The 16,164-nt window shown below is 44.4% G+C and overlaps 1 protein-coding gene across 3 annotated transcripts in view; it reads left to right on the top strand.

Moving 5' to 3' along the window:
• SPNS2 (sphingolipid transporter 2) overlaps nucleotides 1-16,164 on the top strand; it is a 135,976-nt gene that overhangs the window by 25,530 nt on the left and 94,282 nt on the right. For all 3 annotated transcript variants that reach the window (XR_005813975.1, XR_005813974.1, XM_040532544.1), the window contains exon 2: nucleotides 9,980-10,045. Coding sequence is in view for 1 of the 3 variants with exons in the window: in XM_040532544.1 (XP_040388478.1) it covers nucleotides 9,980-10,045 (66 nt within the window). In the remaining 2 variants the exon portion in view is untranslated. The remainder of the gene's footprint in view (nucleotides 1-9,979; nucleotides 10,046-16,164) is intronic.

Here is a 16,164-nt window from a genome sequence, read left to right as displayed (position 1 = left end):
GTCCCTGTCTGTTTTTTATTTGGGATGCACATGTCTTATAATTAATCTTCCTTCTACTAATTTGCCTTTCATCTGGGGCTCTTCTAAGCACTTCACAAGAGCATAATAACCAAGCCCTCCTGTATCTGTGACAGACATGATTATTGTTATTATCTTCATTTGACTAATGTGGACTCAGAACCTCTGTGGGATCAAATAACTCACCCAAGGTTAAATAGCGATGTAGTGTCAGGACTGGGAGCAGAGCTGCCCTGGCTCTTCAGCCTGGGCTGAGCTCAGGTTTTGCGAACGTGGGTGTGTGAGGAGTGCACGTCCCTGTCCTGTTACCAGAGCCCTTTGGTAGAGGTCCTGTGCTGATGCAGCTAGGCAAAAACAAAGTCATAGTGGTGGAGGGGGTCTTAGCTTCAGAAATTGCTGTAGCTCACCCTGGATAAAATACTCCGGGACAACCCCTGTTTGTGCTGTGAGGATTTCCTGGTGTCACTGCAGTCGCATGGCTACGTGAAAGACCCATTCCACTTATAGAGAAGCCCCAGTCCTCATGCTCATTTTAGATTTTAGTACACTTTGCTCTCATCTAACCACATACCCTCATGCAGATACAAGGTTTTACATACAGATTTTACTGCCGTATTGGCTATCAGACAGTAGAGCACAGTAGGTTCTTTAATAGGTCATGTTTAAGAAGGCAGGGTGATGTATTTAAATACCTCCTGTGATAACGCCAAAGCTGGTTTCTTTTATCTTTTACTTAATAGTGCTGTGGGTGAGTCCTGGCTTCCTTAACGAGCTTTTGTGCCCCACACGAATCATCTTTGAAATACCCGTGTGCCGTGCTAATTCACTGAACAAAACCACGCACCTGTCAGCTATGTGCTTAGGGTAACCAGTGCAGCACCATGCTCGATCATTTCCTAGCACAGCTTGACCAGTGCCCAGAGTGAAATACAAATGCTTGATGTGTATTCTTAATGTGGGACGTGCACGCACACATGTGCATACACGTGAGGAGTGTTGTGTTGCTTCGTGCCCAGGGAGGGATGTTTTCAGTCAATGGGCAATGCTGAAGTTGGCAGAAGAGCTTTTCTGCCCATTCACAGATTAAAAAATGCCTGTGATTAGAGGACTGCACCTGATTAGAGGGCAGTGAAGGCTGCTTTAAAAAGCTACGGAAAAAGCACAAGACAACTCCAGGAGACTGCTTTGGCAGTGTGTAGTAACATACTTTCAAGTCTCATCTGCAAGAAAAATGTCTCCCTCAGGTCATGTGTGGATATGAAAAGAGCTCCTCAAAACAGGACCTTTGGATTTATTGACATCGTGTGTTATACATCGATGCACCGTGCACTAGGATTCCTGCGTAGATCAGTGTGATGGGAGAGCTCCGAGCGAATACAAGAACAGGGAGGGGGAAGGAGGAAGGGGATGGGAAGCTGCGGTATCACGATCAGAAGGTGGGCGAGGAGACCTAGGGTTCTGGTTATTGTGTTCAAAAGAGAGCAGGGAAAACAGGGGGATACAGAGGAGCAGCTGGCAAAGGTGGACTTGGAGCAGCTTTATCCTCCTTTCTTTATACAGGATGACAGACTCCTAAGCCTATTTGCCATGTTCAGCAGCAGTGTCTCTAAGATGTTTAAAGCATTTAACACCAAGAGCTATTCTGGGATTACTAAAGGTAGGGGAGATACTTGTATCTCCAGTCAAAAGCTTTTTCATCCGCAAGTTACAGCAGGAAGATTTAGGTAGCTACTTGAAATAGGAGGGTATTTTTACGTGTTTCCTGTCTTCTTAGAAGTGGGCTGCAGCGCCAAGTTGGCATTGGTGTTTTAGCTGTGGAGGATATGCTGTAGGCAATTCCAGCTTTTCTTCCCTTTGCACTTCAAGCCTCATGGTCCTATCCAGATCTAGGTCACAGAGGGAGATTTGTGCAGTGGACATCAACTAACATTAAAAAGCCATTTCTTCAAATTCGGATGCAGCTTGGCAGGAGCACTGGAGATGTGCTTGTATCCCCCCTGTGCTGATGCCAAGCTGATTACCAGCCCTCGTTATTGCCCCAGGACCGTGACAGTAGACATATCATGCATTCACTTAGAAGTGGTGGTGGTTCTGCACAGCAGAAACCTGCTTGGAACATGTCTGGTGTCATGCCTGGTGGCTTTAACATCTTGCTGCTCTTCTGCAGGCTGCTTGGTACAGGATACCTCTGCATCTGGAATCTCCTCTGCGTGTTATAAAAAAATCCTCTCTGCAGTGAAAAGGCTGGGAAGCCCCTTACAGCTACATACCATTACACCAGCATGCCCTGGACAGCTTGCGACATTCCAGAATAACTCTTAGGCATCGCCAAACAGAAGCGAAATGCAAACGAGAAATGAGATGTAGTCACTTGGAAATATGTCCGATCCGAGCGCATATTTCTGCAGATTTGATAGAAATCTTCTTAACTGGAGAAATTGGCTGTCATCTGCTGTAAATCACAAGTCACTAATTACCCCAGTTGCTCAGTCACTTCTCAGTGTTCTGTGCTACAAAAGTGTGTGGCCTTGGAGGGGAGGGAGTGGATAAAAAAACTCCACTTGCTGGAGTCAGTGACATTAGAGAGCACAGAGGCTTTCTTCTGTTAGCCTTCCTAACCTTGAAAACGGCGTTTTTTTTCCTTTAAATAACTTATTAAACTTTTTGAATTTCATTATAATGACATGATTTATTGCCAGCCCCAGAGGAATAGCTGCGTGTACCCAGAAGGTGCACGGGATAGCACGGGCTTTTTGGTGGGCTTCCTGTTCCCACCCCACATGCAGGGCTGCGTGAGAGGCTGAGATAACGGCTGGTGAATGAGGCAGGCAGCAAACTGGCCGCAGAGAGGTTGTGCTTGCACGGAATTAGGTCGAGAATGATTAGCCTCATGTCATGTACACCATTAGTTTGCAGCTTAGTAGTGTTGCAATATTTGCATGTACTTCAGCTGGTTCCAAGCGAGTAATATTTGTCTATTTACTAGGTAAGCGATATGTTTTCAGTAAGGTATGGCAACGTGCTTCAAATGTATTTGGTTAAAATATAAGCAGGAAGATGTGAAAGTAAAGGCAACAAATTGATTAGAACAAGAGCCTAACCATTGCACGGTATCTCTAGAAGAAATTGTGAATGACTCTTTTGTAGATTTTGCCTAGCCAAAAAACCATGAGAACAGAGCTGTGAAATCCATAACCACATCCATCCAAAGCCAGCAAAAATCTCCAAAATCTCTCCAAAGAGAGGTTTTGTAGATGCCTATTTTCATTTGCTTGACATTTGTGGCTCATGCCAGGTTCCTGACTCACTGTCCCTCTGCTACGGTGATACGCGGAGTTTTCCGATAAAGAAAACAAGGGGGCGGTGAGTCACTGGCTGCATTCATATGTACTTGATTTGCTCTATCATTAGCTATACTGTTTTTGTTTATTTTAATTAGCTCATACACAAAGTCTTGGAGATATGTTTCCTTGCATGAATTAGCTAGGCTGCTTAGTCTTCAGTAAAGATTAGAAAGCCAGAAGACAACGAACATTTTGGGTGGCAGGTCCACCTTTTTCTGCCATAGTGTGCGTACGGAGAGTATGAATGGGGGGAGTCTCTGAATTTTCCAAGATTTGAATAAGTGGGACAAAAATGTCCTTATTTTTTGAGGCTCTGCTGTTTCATCTGGAAATTTGTTAAGCCTGTAGCCTTCTTCCTTGGTAAAGATTTTGTTTCTTTCTCTGTTGGAGCAGAGGTATTACTGTGCAAAGTGTGTCTCACTTGGTCTGTATGCATTAAAAAACTACAAAAGGCGTCTGAACTGAGTGCTGAGATAGAGAAGATGGGTATGGAAGAAAGGTCTGGCCAGCTTCGTCTGAAAGCTGCTAATGATTTCTGTCATTTCAGATGACTAATGCAAACCTTGGTGACTAGTTATGTTTCTGTTTGTTGTTTGAAGTTACAGCTTCTGATTTTTACCATTCCACATAAGGAATTGTTCCAAGTCTCAACAAACAAGTTTGTTTGTAAGCCCAGGTCTAGATGCCAGTTCATTTTAGCCTGTCTTTTTAGCCAAATCACATAATTTATTTCTAATTGAAGTCTTTCCTGGGCTTGTGGGAATTGCAAGGCTGGTTCAGATAGGCTAAGGCAGGAGTCTCAAAGTGAGACGAGGCAGGGGTGAAATTAAGGATCTCTCTGGGAGCTCTATGGCGGGGAGGAAAGGAGAGCAAAGGGACACAGCGAGCTCAGTCCCAGGTGTGACCCATTTCCTTTTGCAGTTTTACTGGTGAGAGCTGTTGTTGTATTGGATCACAAGCAGAAATTCTTCCATGTTCTGGAATTTATTTAAGCTTTTGGGCTCCTGTTGGCTGAGTATTCCACGTTCTCCATTTGACAAGGGCTTCCTTCCCAGCCATAGTCCTGGGAACAGGCCTACACTGTAATTAGGGAGATGAGGGATTTGATTTGGGTGTGGTTTTGCCACTGAGGCACCCAGCATTTGGCAGCCACGGTTGCATTCAAAGTCCTACTTGTTTTGTTTTGATTTTTTTGTTTTTAATCTGAACAGGACTAGCTGTCCTGTGCCGCCTTCCCTGGACGCCCTGACCCTGTGTTAATGATGCCTTGTGCTAATCGATTCTACACCTGATGAACTTTTTTATATCCCCTCCCACTCTTGCAGGCAATTTTGTGCTAAGACTTTGCATACAACATTACAGTGGATTTCTAGCTATATTAGGGAAACCATCATTTATTACTACTTACTCTCTGCCAGAGAGAGAAGAAGTGTTTTTGTTGTTGTCTTTTAATATCTTTTCTTCTCTAAGCCCTTGGCTAATTGCATTCTTGATTATATTTTTTTTTCCTAATGCTTAATTACTTGTTACATACCATGCAGGTAAGCCAATAGCCTTTGGGAATGAATGAATAGCTCAGATACTTCCCCACTGATATTACAATAATGATAAAAACATTGAATGGAAAAAGTGGGTGTGACAGGTGGTACAAGTCTCCGAGGGTAGCGTTGTTTTTCTATTCAGAATAGGAATGGCACTACAAAGCAGACAGAAAATTTTGTTTCATTTCCCAAGCAATAGTGTGCTTAGCAGAGTATGCAGCACCTCTCCTCTCATGAAAGCCCAGTGAAGATGCTGTTGGGGAAAAACAGCAAGTCCTCTTGTGTTCCAGAGTTCTGGGTGCATGTCCCTGTGGTTCTGACCCCATTTCAGACCCAGCTCCAAGCGGGGCCTTCACCCAGTCACCTTTGGGAGCGTGCAGGGGGGTGGCCTCTCCCACGCCGAGGTGTTCAGTGTCAGTGGAGGCTTTGAACTCTTCCTTTGAACACTTCCTAGGGCTGGGCTTTGTTATCAGATTTGTTAACAGCAGCTTCACGGCCTGCAAGTGATGGCAAAGTTGGGCCTGGAGACCCTGGCTTGTTCAGAGCTTTGGCTCGAACTGCTGTGCTGGCATTGCCTCTTCACAGCGCCTCTATTGCTCAGGGAAACCCCTTCCTAAACACGCCACTGTGGGTGCTGGCAGTTTATTTCAGTGCTTTCTAGGTCAGGAGTTTCTTGCATGCCAGCATGAGCAGATCTTAGGAAATCCTTGTTTTGATTTGTCATGTTGCTGGGTTTGTTTTGTTTGTCTGTTTTTCTCCTAATTCTGCAATGTTATTTCAAAATCAAAGAGGGCTGTTTCATCAATGCACACTGTCATGTCCTGCAACGGTGGAAATGAGTTTTGCGGAAGGCAGGTCTGTGTGTATGTCCTGAGGAAGCTCCTGTCGATGTTTTCGAGTAGGACATCACCACTCATTTAGCAACACCTAAGCAGCAGCCCTGCTTCTTTTGCATGCAAGATGGGGAATGCTTTCATGGCAGTCCAAAGAAGGTGGTACCACGCTTCAGTTCTCGACTTGCGAGTTCTGTAGCAGTGGGAATTTATCTTGTGGTACAAATATCAGCAGGGCTACCACTGTGTTGTTCTGCAGCTGAGTATTTAAATAAGGTCCAAACTGTGAAGCCTGCATTTAATAGCTAGTGGGTGGCTGAGCTGTAGCCAGCTCGTTTGAAGCTTAGGGATGTGTGTGTGAACTGCAGTCACACCTTGGGGTTGCAGAGAAGATATAATCACAGAGACCTCAGAATAAACTTCTCCCCACCTAATCTTTTCACATGTCTCTGAACAGACAGGTGTGTGCACCACTCCTCTGTCTGCTTAATGCATTATTTGAAGCAGGTTGAATATGGCTGCAGGCAAGAAGGAGAGCCTGATGGTAATGAGGTGGCTTGTGTCTAATGGCTAGGAGGCCAGGGCTTGGCCATCCCTGCCCGGCTGCCTTCACCTGAGGGAGCTGGCCCTGGAACAAGGGAGCATCACCTGGGAAGGAAAACGCCTCAGTAAGAAGAGGCAGGTGCACCAGGAAATGGAGGAAAAATACTTGTTGATACAGTCTGCTCTCTTTGGGAGCCAAGAGAGTGAGGCTGGGTTCTCCTCCGTGTTCTTTGAGGCTTCCCCAAAGAGAGGTGCGAGGCCAGGGCTGCACCGGGGCAAGGAGAGGGTGCTGGGGTCAAGTGCGAGTGTGTCAGTGCCCAGCTGCATCCTGGGGATAGTGGTGTGCTGGTTCTTTTCAGGCATATAACTTTTCCCCATCAAAAGACACCTTTTTTAAATGTTTGTGCTTTTTTCCATAAGTATACTGGCCAGTGGTATTGCAGCACACAAGCAGTGTTTAAAGAACATGCATTTGAGTTACCGAGGCAAGTCTTGGTGAGCTGAAACCTGTAGCCTTGGTCCCGTAGCTTCGCACTCCATGCACAGCCTCACTCTGTGTTTGTACCTTCCTTGGAAGCAGTTTGAAATCAAAGGGGGATGTTTTGTTTTTGGTGAGTGGAAAACAGGGCTCTCCCAAGGGAAGCTATAATGCATTTTGCTTTGAAATTGTGATTTCAATGTGGCTGAGCATATGAACACTTACGTACCATGGCAACTCTTTATTCATGTGTAAAGGTTAGGTGAAGAGCCCATGTTTCATTTAAATATAAAGGGTATCCAAGGCACTCTTCACATTGGTTCTGCTACAGAGTAGTTCTGTAAATGATGGTTAACACAAGAAACGTGTGTACTAAGGTGACCTTCTGTTCAGAGCAGCTTTTTACCCCATAGCAGATTACCGTCAAGTCCTGCAGCTTTTGGTTTGTTGTAGGTCTGGCCAGTAGACAAAGTGTATCCTGACATGAGCTTGCCTCATGTGTGATCAGCACCACCCACCTCCATGTTTGCAGCCCGACCTGAGCACTTCCAGGAAAATTCTTCTTTCCCAAAGCATTTCCTCTAAATCAGAGGTAACCTAGGCCATTAAATGTGGGCCTGCATTCCTCCAAGTTGGGTCTTTCATACTCACTGTTTGTGAAATGACCATTATAGAACAGGAGGCAACAGCACTCTGGATCCTGTACTGGGCCCTAGAAGCCCTCTGACACTGTAGGTGGATGAGGTCAGCCACAATCCTCTTCCCCATTTACTTGACGTTCTCTCCCTATCTAAGACTCCACACCAACGACCTTTTATCCTCCAAATTGCTCTTAAAAGTCCTCTTCATGGCCAGTGCCCACAAAAATCCCACGTGTCTTTGTCAGGTGCTCAGACACCAGAGCAGGCCCTTACTGGGGCCTAGTAACCTATCTAGTAACCTAGATAGGGCTGAAGGAGCTAAACCCACAGACAGTTGTAGTCATCGCTCTGGGTTTCCCATCCTGTCTCTGTGCCCATCTCGATCAGCACTCCAGGCCAGGTGCTGCCTGGGTTTCATCTCTCCAAGCTCCACATCAGCATTAATGTCTGGTTCAGCCGGCGGGGTACTTTGGGAAGTTGGCACCGTGTTTCCTGTGTCTTTGTTCAGTCCTGAGAATGCCAAGTGTGGTTGAGGAAATAATAGGTGATAGCCTTAGCGTGTGCCATGTAATCAGACAGACATCCCAAATGGCTCTCAGCCTTGCCGAGAGGCTGTCTCGGGGAGAGTGGTGCCTGCTGTTAGCTGCCCATGGCTGTTTCCAGGTCCTCCAGACATGTAAGCATGAACTTTAATCCAAGCAGAGCCTTGTCAGCCACACGTGGCGGCTTCCCTTTCTTGGGTTGCATCAGGAGCTGTGAGACACCCGGCAGCACATCTCCAGGAGCGACACCATCGCCGTCTGGAGCCTGGATCCAGCTGCCTCTGCCTTCCCATCATCTTGAAGCAGAAGGGAAAGTCAAAAGCTCTACCATTTTACTGTATTCTCCCCTGGTCTATCATTGCTTAATTGTATCCCTGAGCTTTATTAAAGTTTGGGGTGAGTCATTGCCATGCTGAGGTGAAAACAGAGCTGAGCGAATTTAGGAGGAGCGTCTTCCCATGTGCTGAGCAGGAGAACTCCCACAGCAGAGAGAAACTCCTATCACTCCATAGGTGTGTTGCATCATCTGCTTGCTCCTGCCTCTAATTTGATGCCCTAAATCCCATATCAAAACACCTGCAGTCCAAAGAGAATATAAAATAGACTTGGAAGAGGAAATTCATGCCAATTAGACATGCAGATCTCTCTTAATCACCTGAGATCTTCTTCCAAGCTCATGCAGGCCTTGTAATTGTGGTGCTATGTTGTTCTGCTGCATTGCCTATCCACAGAACCCACTTCCTTCTCCATCGTCGGAGTAAAGTTATAAGCATAAGCCAGGGTGGCTGCACTTCAGTGCCCTAATTGTGTTTCCTTTATGGCTACGGTAGTTGAAGCTCGTGAGGTATGTTGGAGAAAAGCACTATAGAACTGCAAAGCCATTGTCACAGCATAGGGAATTTCTTCGGGATGAACAGAAAGACCTCTGCGTCGCTGTGTAGGCATCGTTACAGCCCCTTGCACTTGCTGTTCTGGTTTGGGATGCAAGTCCAAAAGAATTCTTCTTTCTGAGGCTATGGTTCCTATCACCTCCCAGGCTGCTCCTCCTGGTACCTTTTCTGGGTTTCGTGTGCCTATTTGGCATTCTGGCATGGCTGGGAATATGCTGCTGTAGGCAGGGCAGGCACCTCAGGGTGGTGGAGGCAGCTCTGGACATGTGTGTGTGTTCTGATAGGAGCTTGTGTGTTCTGATCACTCACCAGATCAGGAGCACAGCATCACAGAGTAACTGGGACTGGAAGGGACCTCTGCAGCTAATCTAGTCCAACCTCTCTGCTCAAACCATTCTTTGTAGTTCCTTTAAACCTCTTAGGTTTAAATAATTAATCGGTCACTTACCCACCTTTATTAAGTTATTTCAAGTATGTTTTATAAATATGTTTTGGAAATGAGTCGTGCCCCATCCCACCCTGAATGAGTTAAATGTGAAAACTCCCATCATTGCTCTCCTCTTGTAAAAACTTTTTTGATTTAAGTCTCCTTTTGTTATAACTTTTCCTGTTAAAACTTTTCCTGGATTCAGTGGTTTTTGTTGTTGTTGTTGTTTGGTTGGTTTTTTTTTTGAGCCATTTGAAGCACCTAAGGTGCAGAATCATATTTCTCTGTTTCTATGAAATAACAAAGGTAAGGGATCTTGGTTTCTGCAGTGGTGTTGTTGAAGGAAAGAATAGAAGAAACAACAACAGAAACCAACAAAACAAATAAAAAACACCAAAAATAGACAAACAACGAAACCCCAAACCAAACCAAAAAGCTCTGATCTTATTTAAGAAGAAAGGAAAGACCAGCTTGTCATGCACAAGGATTCCATTCCCAAACTCCTGGCATGATGTTATATCTGCTGAGCTCTCTTGTTACTGCAGTAGCTTAAAACTATTGAGCGAGCATGTATAGAAAAGAAGCCAATGTGCAAACTTTAGAATTTGTATGCCTAAAGGACTCGAATTTGAGGCTTTGCTTATGCTTCACAAAGTGTTTGAGATGTATGCTTTTCAAGGGCTGTGAAGGTACTGAGTTTCTGCTCTCTGTTTTCCTTGCAGGTGTGTTACTAGACATCCAGCAGCACTTTGGAGTCAAAGACAGTGGGGCTGGCTTACTACAGACAGGTAAGAGTATTTGTTTTCTTGCTGGTTTGGTAACCTTGCTCATCTCAGAAGGGTGCTTTCAGATTTCTTCACTTAAGGTCTTTGGCATGTTTGCTGTGAAATGCACTCTTACGAGGAAGAGGAATGAGGATGTGGTTGGGGGTTGTTTTTTTGGGGGGGCGTTGTTTTGTTTTGCTGGTGGGCAAGAGGTCAGGGCTCAATGAGTGCAGAATGAGCCAAGAACAAAGGAACGTAATGATGTTATTTATGACAAATTCAAATAAGAGATGGCTACCTAGATCAGAAAGCTCGTGATAACCCAACAGCAGGATCCTGTTGTTCTTGCTCAACAGAGGTCAGTAATAAGTATGAGGTGTGATGCCCTTCATGTGTTCTATGGAGAATCTGCTGAATGTACAGTAATTGGGAGTACAGTGTGACACAAAAATGTAAAACACATCAGGACAAACACCTGAGGATGAAAACTGCAGGAAGTGCTGACAATCATTGCATTCATGCTACCTCATTGATTAAAAGTACCCCTATGATTTTGGTGACATTAACATCAGACATTTCTCTCCCTGTATTTAAGGAAGAAAGATTATTGAAATTCTGATGTCTGTCCTTTTAATGTTGCAGACGTCTGCAGACAGAGCTGTACAACCCCAGGAAAAACCCGGCTTTTCTGGCCTGTGGTCCAGAGATGGTTTAAAGGAGTGGCTTTGTCAAGGACTAGAGATGATGATATTGAGTAGCAGTCTCATGCAGTTATGACAGCACATTTGATCTTATGGAGAGTTGAAAGGACTAGCCAGACAGCAAATGCAGTATTTTAAGGAGAGGAACAGTCTGGTTTGGAAGCTTCTGACAGAATTATTAGTTGGAGTTGTAGAATTGTGATGCTGTGGTTGTCCTGCCATTGTCCTCTGCCTGAGGAAACCACACTGGAACAATTGTATCTCTGAAAAAGTTAAAATTTGATTAGGGTTAAAAGTAGTGGGGCAGAAAGATGTTTTTCCAATCCATTTTTTCACAGTGGTTACCAAATGCCCGCCAGGATCTTGTGCATGAAACCCTAGCCAACAAAAAGTGTATAAAATGATTCACTCTTCATGATCACACTAGAGGTGAGAATGTTCTGGTGCTCCATCAGTTGGCCATTGATTTCAGGCTATTGGAATCACTGCAACGTCTCCTCCTTGTTATTTTCTGCAGCCCATATCATAGCAGGTTCCTCATCTGTGGTTAGACCTTCTTGGTAATGTTGCAATACAAATGATTAATAATAGTCCATAGTAGGGCTTAAAAAATACTCTCCTTATGGGACAGCAGAGTCCAACTAAGCTGGTGTGTGCAGCACGTGTCCAGAACAGAAGGCCTGAGCTTTACAAGCGTAACTGATTATAAGTAGCATCAATCAGTTATGCCCAAAGTGGCACTGGGTGTCTGTCAGGCTCTTTTCTACAGCAATTATTTGTTTTTATTTATTGTGCTCAGAGGAACGGATCCTCAATGTATCATTAGACATGAAGTGCCTTCAACAAAATATTCTGGTGGAAAATGACACTTGCCACAGCACATATATAATCTTCATTCCTCTCAGTGGATGAAATCCCTCTGCAGATGATTTACTGACAGCAAGCAAGAGCTAACCTCCAACGGGGCATTCCATTTGTTAATTGCAAGATGTGTTATTTATTTCTCTAGCAAACGTACAGGGCATCTGAAAACAGCATCACTGAGATATTGCAAGAGTGTTGCTGAGTGTGTCATGATTTTTGTAACCAAAAAATATTGCTTTAAGAAAAGCAACATTTTCTCTTGTTTTTTGCTGATCTGAAAACTGAGGGCTTGACTTTGCCCCTGCTCTGTAGATACTAATGTATTAATCACAATGCCATCACAATCCAAGGAAAAGACTGCTCGCAAAATAATACACCATTTCACGTAAGTGAGGTTAGGGGCACATAACTGAAAACTTATTAAATGTATTACTTCAGCTTAACAAATTTCTGCCTGGCAGCTGGCCCATGACCCATGTAACCTTAACCCTGGCGGAATAAAACACGCTGGCCTAAACCGCTGTAAACACTACCTAAAATCTTGCGACTGTTCTCCAAGTCTGACCTCTCTAAGTGCGCAGACTGAGGGAAATGGATGCAGAGTGTAAAAGTGTTTGGCCAAGGTTGTAAAGGAAGCCTGCAGTTGAGCTGGGACCAGGACTGAAGTCTCCCAGACCTCTGCCTTAACCTTGAACAGTTCTTTTCCAAACAGAGAGTCAGAAATATCATCTTACTCCCAGGAGATGGTCCTGCTAACTAATTGAGTGATATGAGACGAAAGACTGCTCATCCTGAATATGTCCTCTGAATAAAGAGTAGATTAGTCTTCAGGTTGTTAATCCTGCATCTCAATGAGTCCTAAATTAATTTACAATGTTAATGAGGGGGAGTGAAATGTGGTATACACTGTTAGTTCATATCATTCATCAAACAGGCTTTAAAAAATAATAAAGAAAATCCTTTTAACTGAGAAAAAACAAGGCTGCTCACAGTGCTTTAGGAAGAGATGGTGAAGAAAACTCAAACAGCAAGGGGAAAAGAAATCCACCAAAGGCAGTGTATCACCCTGCAGTCATACCATAACCCATTCTTTGCAGGCACAGCCGGTCTCGTAGCTCCCTCACTCCGAACATTCAAAAGCCAATTCATGCACTCTCAGCTTCTGCTGCTCTCTGGAAAGCAAAGGTGACTGCTTTCTTAGGAATTGCCAAGACTGAATTTGAATTTTCATCTTGTTTTATATTAATCCCAAGATACAAGATATTTGCCTAGGAGATATAATGAAAACTGGTTACGGGGAAACTGTAACTCCCTGCACAGCAAAATTGCAGGGATGCTCCAGCCTCATCCATAATGGAAAGGAGCAGAATGTGGTAGCCTCTGTAGTAAGGATCCCGTGACAGCAAAGGACACACTGACAGATGTATCACAATTGCTGCTTGCTCAGTAGCATTGTAGAGTAACAGGCGTATAACTATGTTGATTTCAGAGCCTCAATTATGCCTTAATGATACTAAAATTCTTCCCTTTTAAAGCACGACATGCACACAGTTATATAAATAATGGTTCCGTGCACTTAATGGTCCTACAGGTCAACATCCAAGCTTAATTGTTTCCTTTCCTTTCTTACTGGTCGCCTTTCCCAGATGGAGAAAGGATAATCTTGACTGATCTCAAAAGGTGATGAAGCATCTCCTTGCCCACTTGAGTAGGGGCAGCAATTTGGACTTGCCAAAACTAGAGTCCTCTTAAAACACAAAAACTGGGATTATGGGGAACAGACTTACCAAACTGCTTCAAAATAGTGTTATTTATATCACATTTGCTTCCATATGCAGTTAGACCACAGGAACAGTGCCACTACTGCACTGTTTTTCACTGAATTTTCTTTCCCTTCTTTCTTCATTTTTTGTGCTTTATTGCTCTGCCTGCTTTCCTTGCCCTTGAGTTTATTTTGCTTTTGCATTTCTTGCCAGTGTCTACTTAGCAGACCAGAGCTCTAATAATAATAGTGCCTGGCTGTCAGTACAGTTTGTCTTCTGTATATCTCAGGATTTTTTTTATATAGGAGGGAAAATGAGGCTTGCCCTTTTATACAGATGGAAACCAAGAAAGCCAGATGGGAGAAATGTCCTGCCCAAAGTCACACAGCAGGCCCGAGGCAGAGCCAGAATGAGAACTGCAGTCCAGTTCCTGGACACAGCACTCAGCCAGGGCAGTGGTTAGACTCAGAGCTTTGGTCCTTGTTAATGGCATCTTAATCTCCTAGCCTAAGCAGCTCAGGCTCTGGGGAAGGCACATTAAACAGTGGGGACTTCTGCAAGCCGAAGCTGTGAGCCATCAAATGGAGGTTATGGCACGGATTTTGTTGAAATTCAGAGGGGTTGTTGTCAGGAAGAGCCTAGGGATGTCATTAGAGCAAATCCTGGTAACTAGAAGTTTGTACCGCCAGGTCAGAAGCAAGGAAATGGAAGGCAGTAGGGATCTGGAAGGGAACTGCGGCTCCAAAAGAACTTGTCTCTGCACACAAGAAGAAGATGGGCACTTCCTTGAATGCCTTTCAGCCCCTGGTTTTCCCAGAAAGCCTAGGTACTTTCTTAAGTCTCATTGTGGGCTGATTTTTCTTGGAAGGATCAATTGCAACTAAAACTTCTGTTCATTTGAAAAGTGAAACTTTTACCTGCCGGAGTTGCCCTACCTTTTGAGCTAACCTAGCCTTGCAATAGGTTGCAACCTTACAAGGCTGTTAGCAGCTCCAGTGTGCTGTGATTGTATCAATCAGGCTAAGGGCCTGTGAAGTGGGTAGGAGGCTTGACATAGGGGAGTGCTTACGGGAATGATGAGATAAACCAGACTTACTAGATGAAAGGTTTTTCTTTCAACTGCCTTTGACTCCCATCTTGTCATTGGCTTATGATGACAGTCGATACTGCTCTGACATTTTTGATGTATTCCAAACAAAGACCACTGCCTCTGGATGAGATGCTAACCTTGAATATGTGTATATTACGTGATCTGTAGGTGCCCCATGTTTCTTTCCTATTCTATCATCTGCTTCCACCTGAATAGATGCTGTCTTGTTTCCCATCCCTGCTGTGCATAACTCAGTCAAATCTTCATCTTTCACTTCTTCCTGCACATGCTCATCTGTTCTTCTTGCCTTGCTAGAGCAGAGGAACTAATCTTTTGGACACCTCCCTGTTTTCTATTTAAAATTCACAAGCTTTCATTTTGAGTGAATGTCTTCTCCACATCACAAGGAGAGCACTCCCCAAGGCCTGGTATCGCAGGTGTCCCATGCTATTGCAAGCCAGAAGATGAGGCAGAAAGCTTTGTAGCTGCTCTTCTTGATTCATGACTGCAAATGGTTGGGACCACCATGCCCTACCCAGAGAAGATCATACCTCTGTCATCTCTTTCCCCAGCCATACTAAACATCCTTACATCCAGGTTACCCCGCTGGGGCTCTGGAGCTCTGAATGCCAGGACAGGATGGATCTCTCTTTGTGCCAAAAGCAGATCCTCAAAGTCATATAAACAATGAGTAAAGCCTCTTTCCCCATTTCACTCTCTCTGTTTGATTTTGTGTAATTTTTTCAGAACTTCTCCAACATTCTGTATATTGCTGGTAATACAGAGATTAGGGCAGTTTGTATAGGACAGCTCGGGTTTAAGCAATAAAGATGAAAAAGGAGAGCTCTATGTTCACACAATGTGCCTCAATTAATGTTTGTGACAAGGGTAGCAGGGACAGCCCCTGCCCAAATTTATCCTATTTTACTGTTGAGTTATGAAAAAGTTCTTTGTTTGGAGCATGGTAGGTGCTGAAATAGGATCCACTAAAAGAGTGAATACAGAATCTGGCAGACTAGAGACTGTGGTTCAGATCCACATGGACTGAAACACCATCTGCTTTCCAGGAAACAGACTCTACTGGAGTATGTTTCAATGTGATCTAACAGAAGATTCAGCTGCCTTCTTCCTTTAAGCCGGTTTTTAATTCACCAAGGTAGTGTGACCTGAGATAGACCAGAGCCTGATTATTGCCCGCATAAGTCCTTTACACGTTCCGGCAGGCCTTTTGTCCTGTGTGCTAGGATGGTGTCCGACACGCCAAGAAGTCTGGGCAGTCTGAAGGTCTGATTCATGCAAGCAGTTAAGCATATTTGGAAATCCCTCTGCAATCAAGAATGAAAGTATTTTCTTGAATCAGTGAGCAGGTTATGGGAAAATGTGTTTGTGCCCTAGCCCAGTCCCCTGTACGCTGAGGACCGGGCTATAAAAATGCTGCTTACAATGTGAACTATCACTAGACAGCCCTATATTGCAAAGTAAATAATCTTTGCTGGGGGGAGAGGGACAGGGAAGGGAAGATGTCCTTGGCTGCTGCTAACAGGAGGTAAATGCTTGAGCCAGGGTTGCACTTTGTCTTTTTATTGTACGTGTCAGCAAGTGAGTGCAGGCTCCTAGAACAGGGGAACTCTCCAGACTGGCTTGTCTTCATTAATGTCTTGATTTTATGGTGCTACATGGCCGCTAACACAACATAACAATTCATTTCCCCGTCCCACCTTCCTG

This window comes from Cygnus olor, chromosome 20 (genome assembly GCF_009769625.2).
Source record: "Cygnus olor isolate bCygOlo1 chromosome 20, bCygOlo1.pri.v2, whole genome shotgun sequence".
NCBI classification, from domain to species: Eukaryota; Metazoa; Chordata; class Aves; order Anseriformes; family Anatidae; genus Cygnus; species Cygnus olor.
Note: the sequence above shows the minus strand (reverse complement) of the source record. Positions and strands in the feature narration are given on the sequence as shown.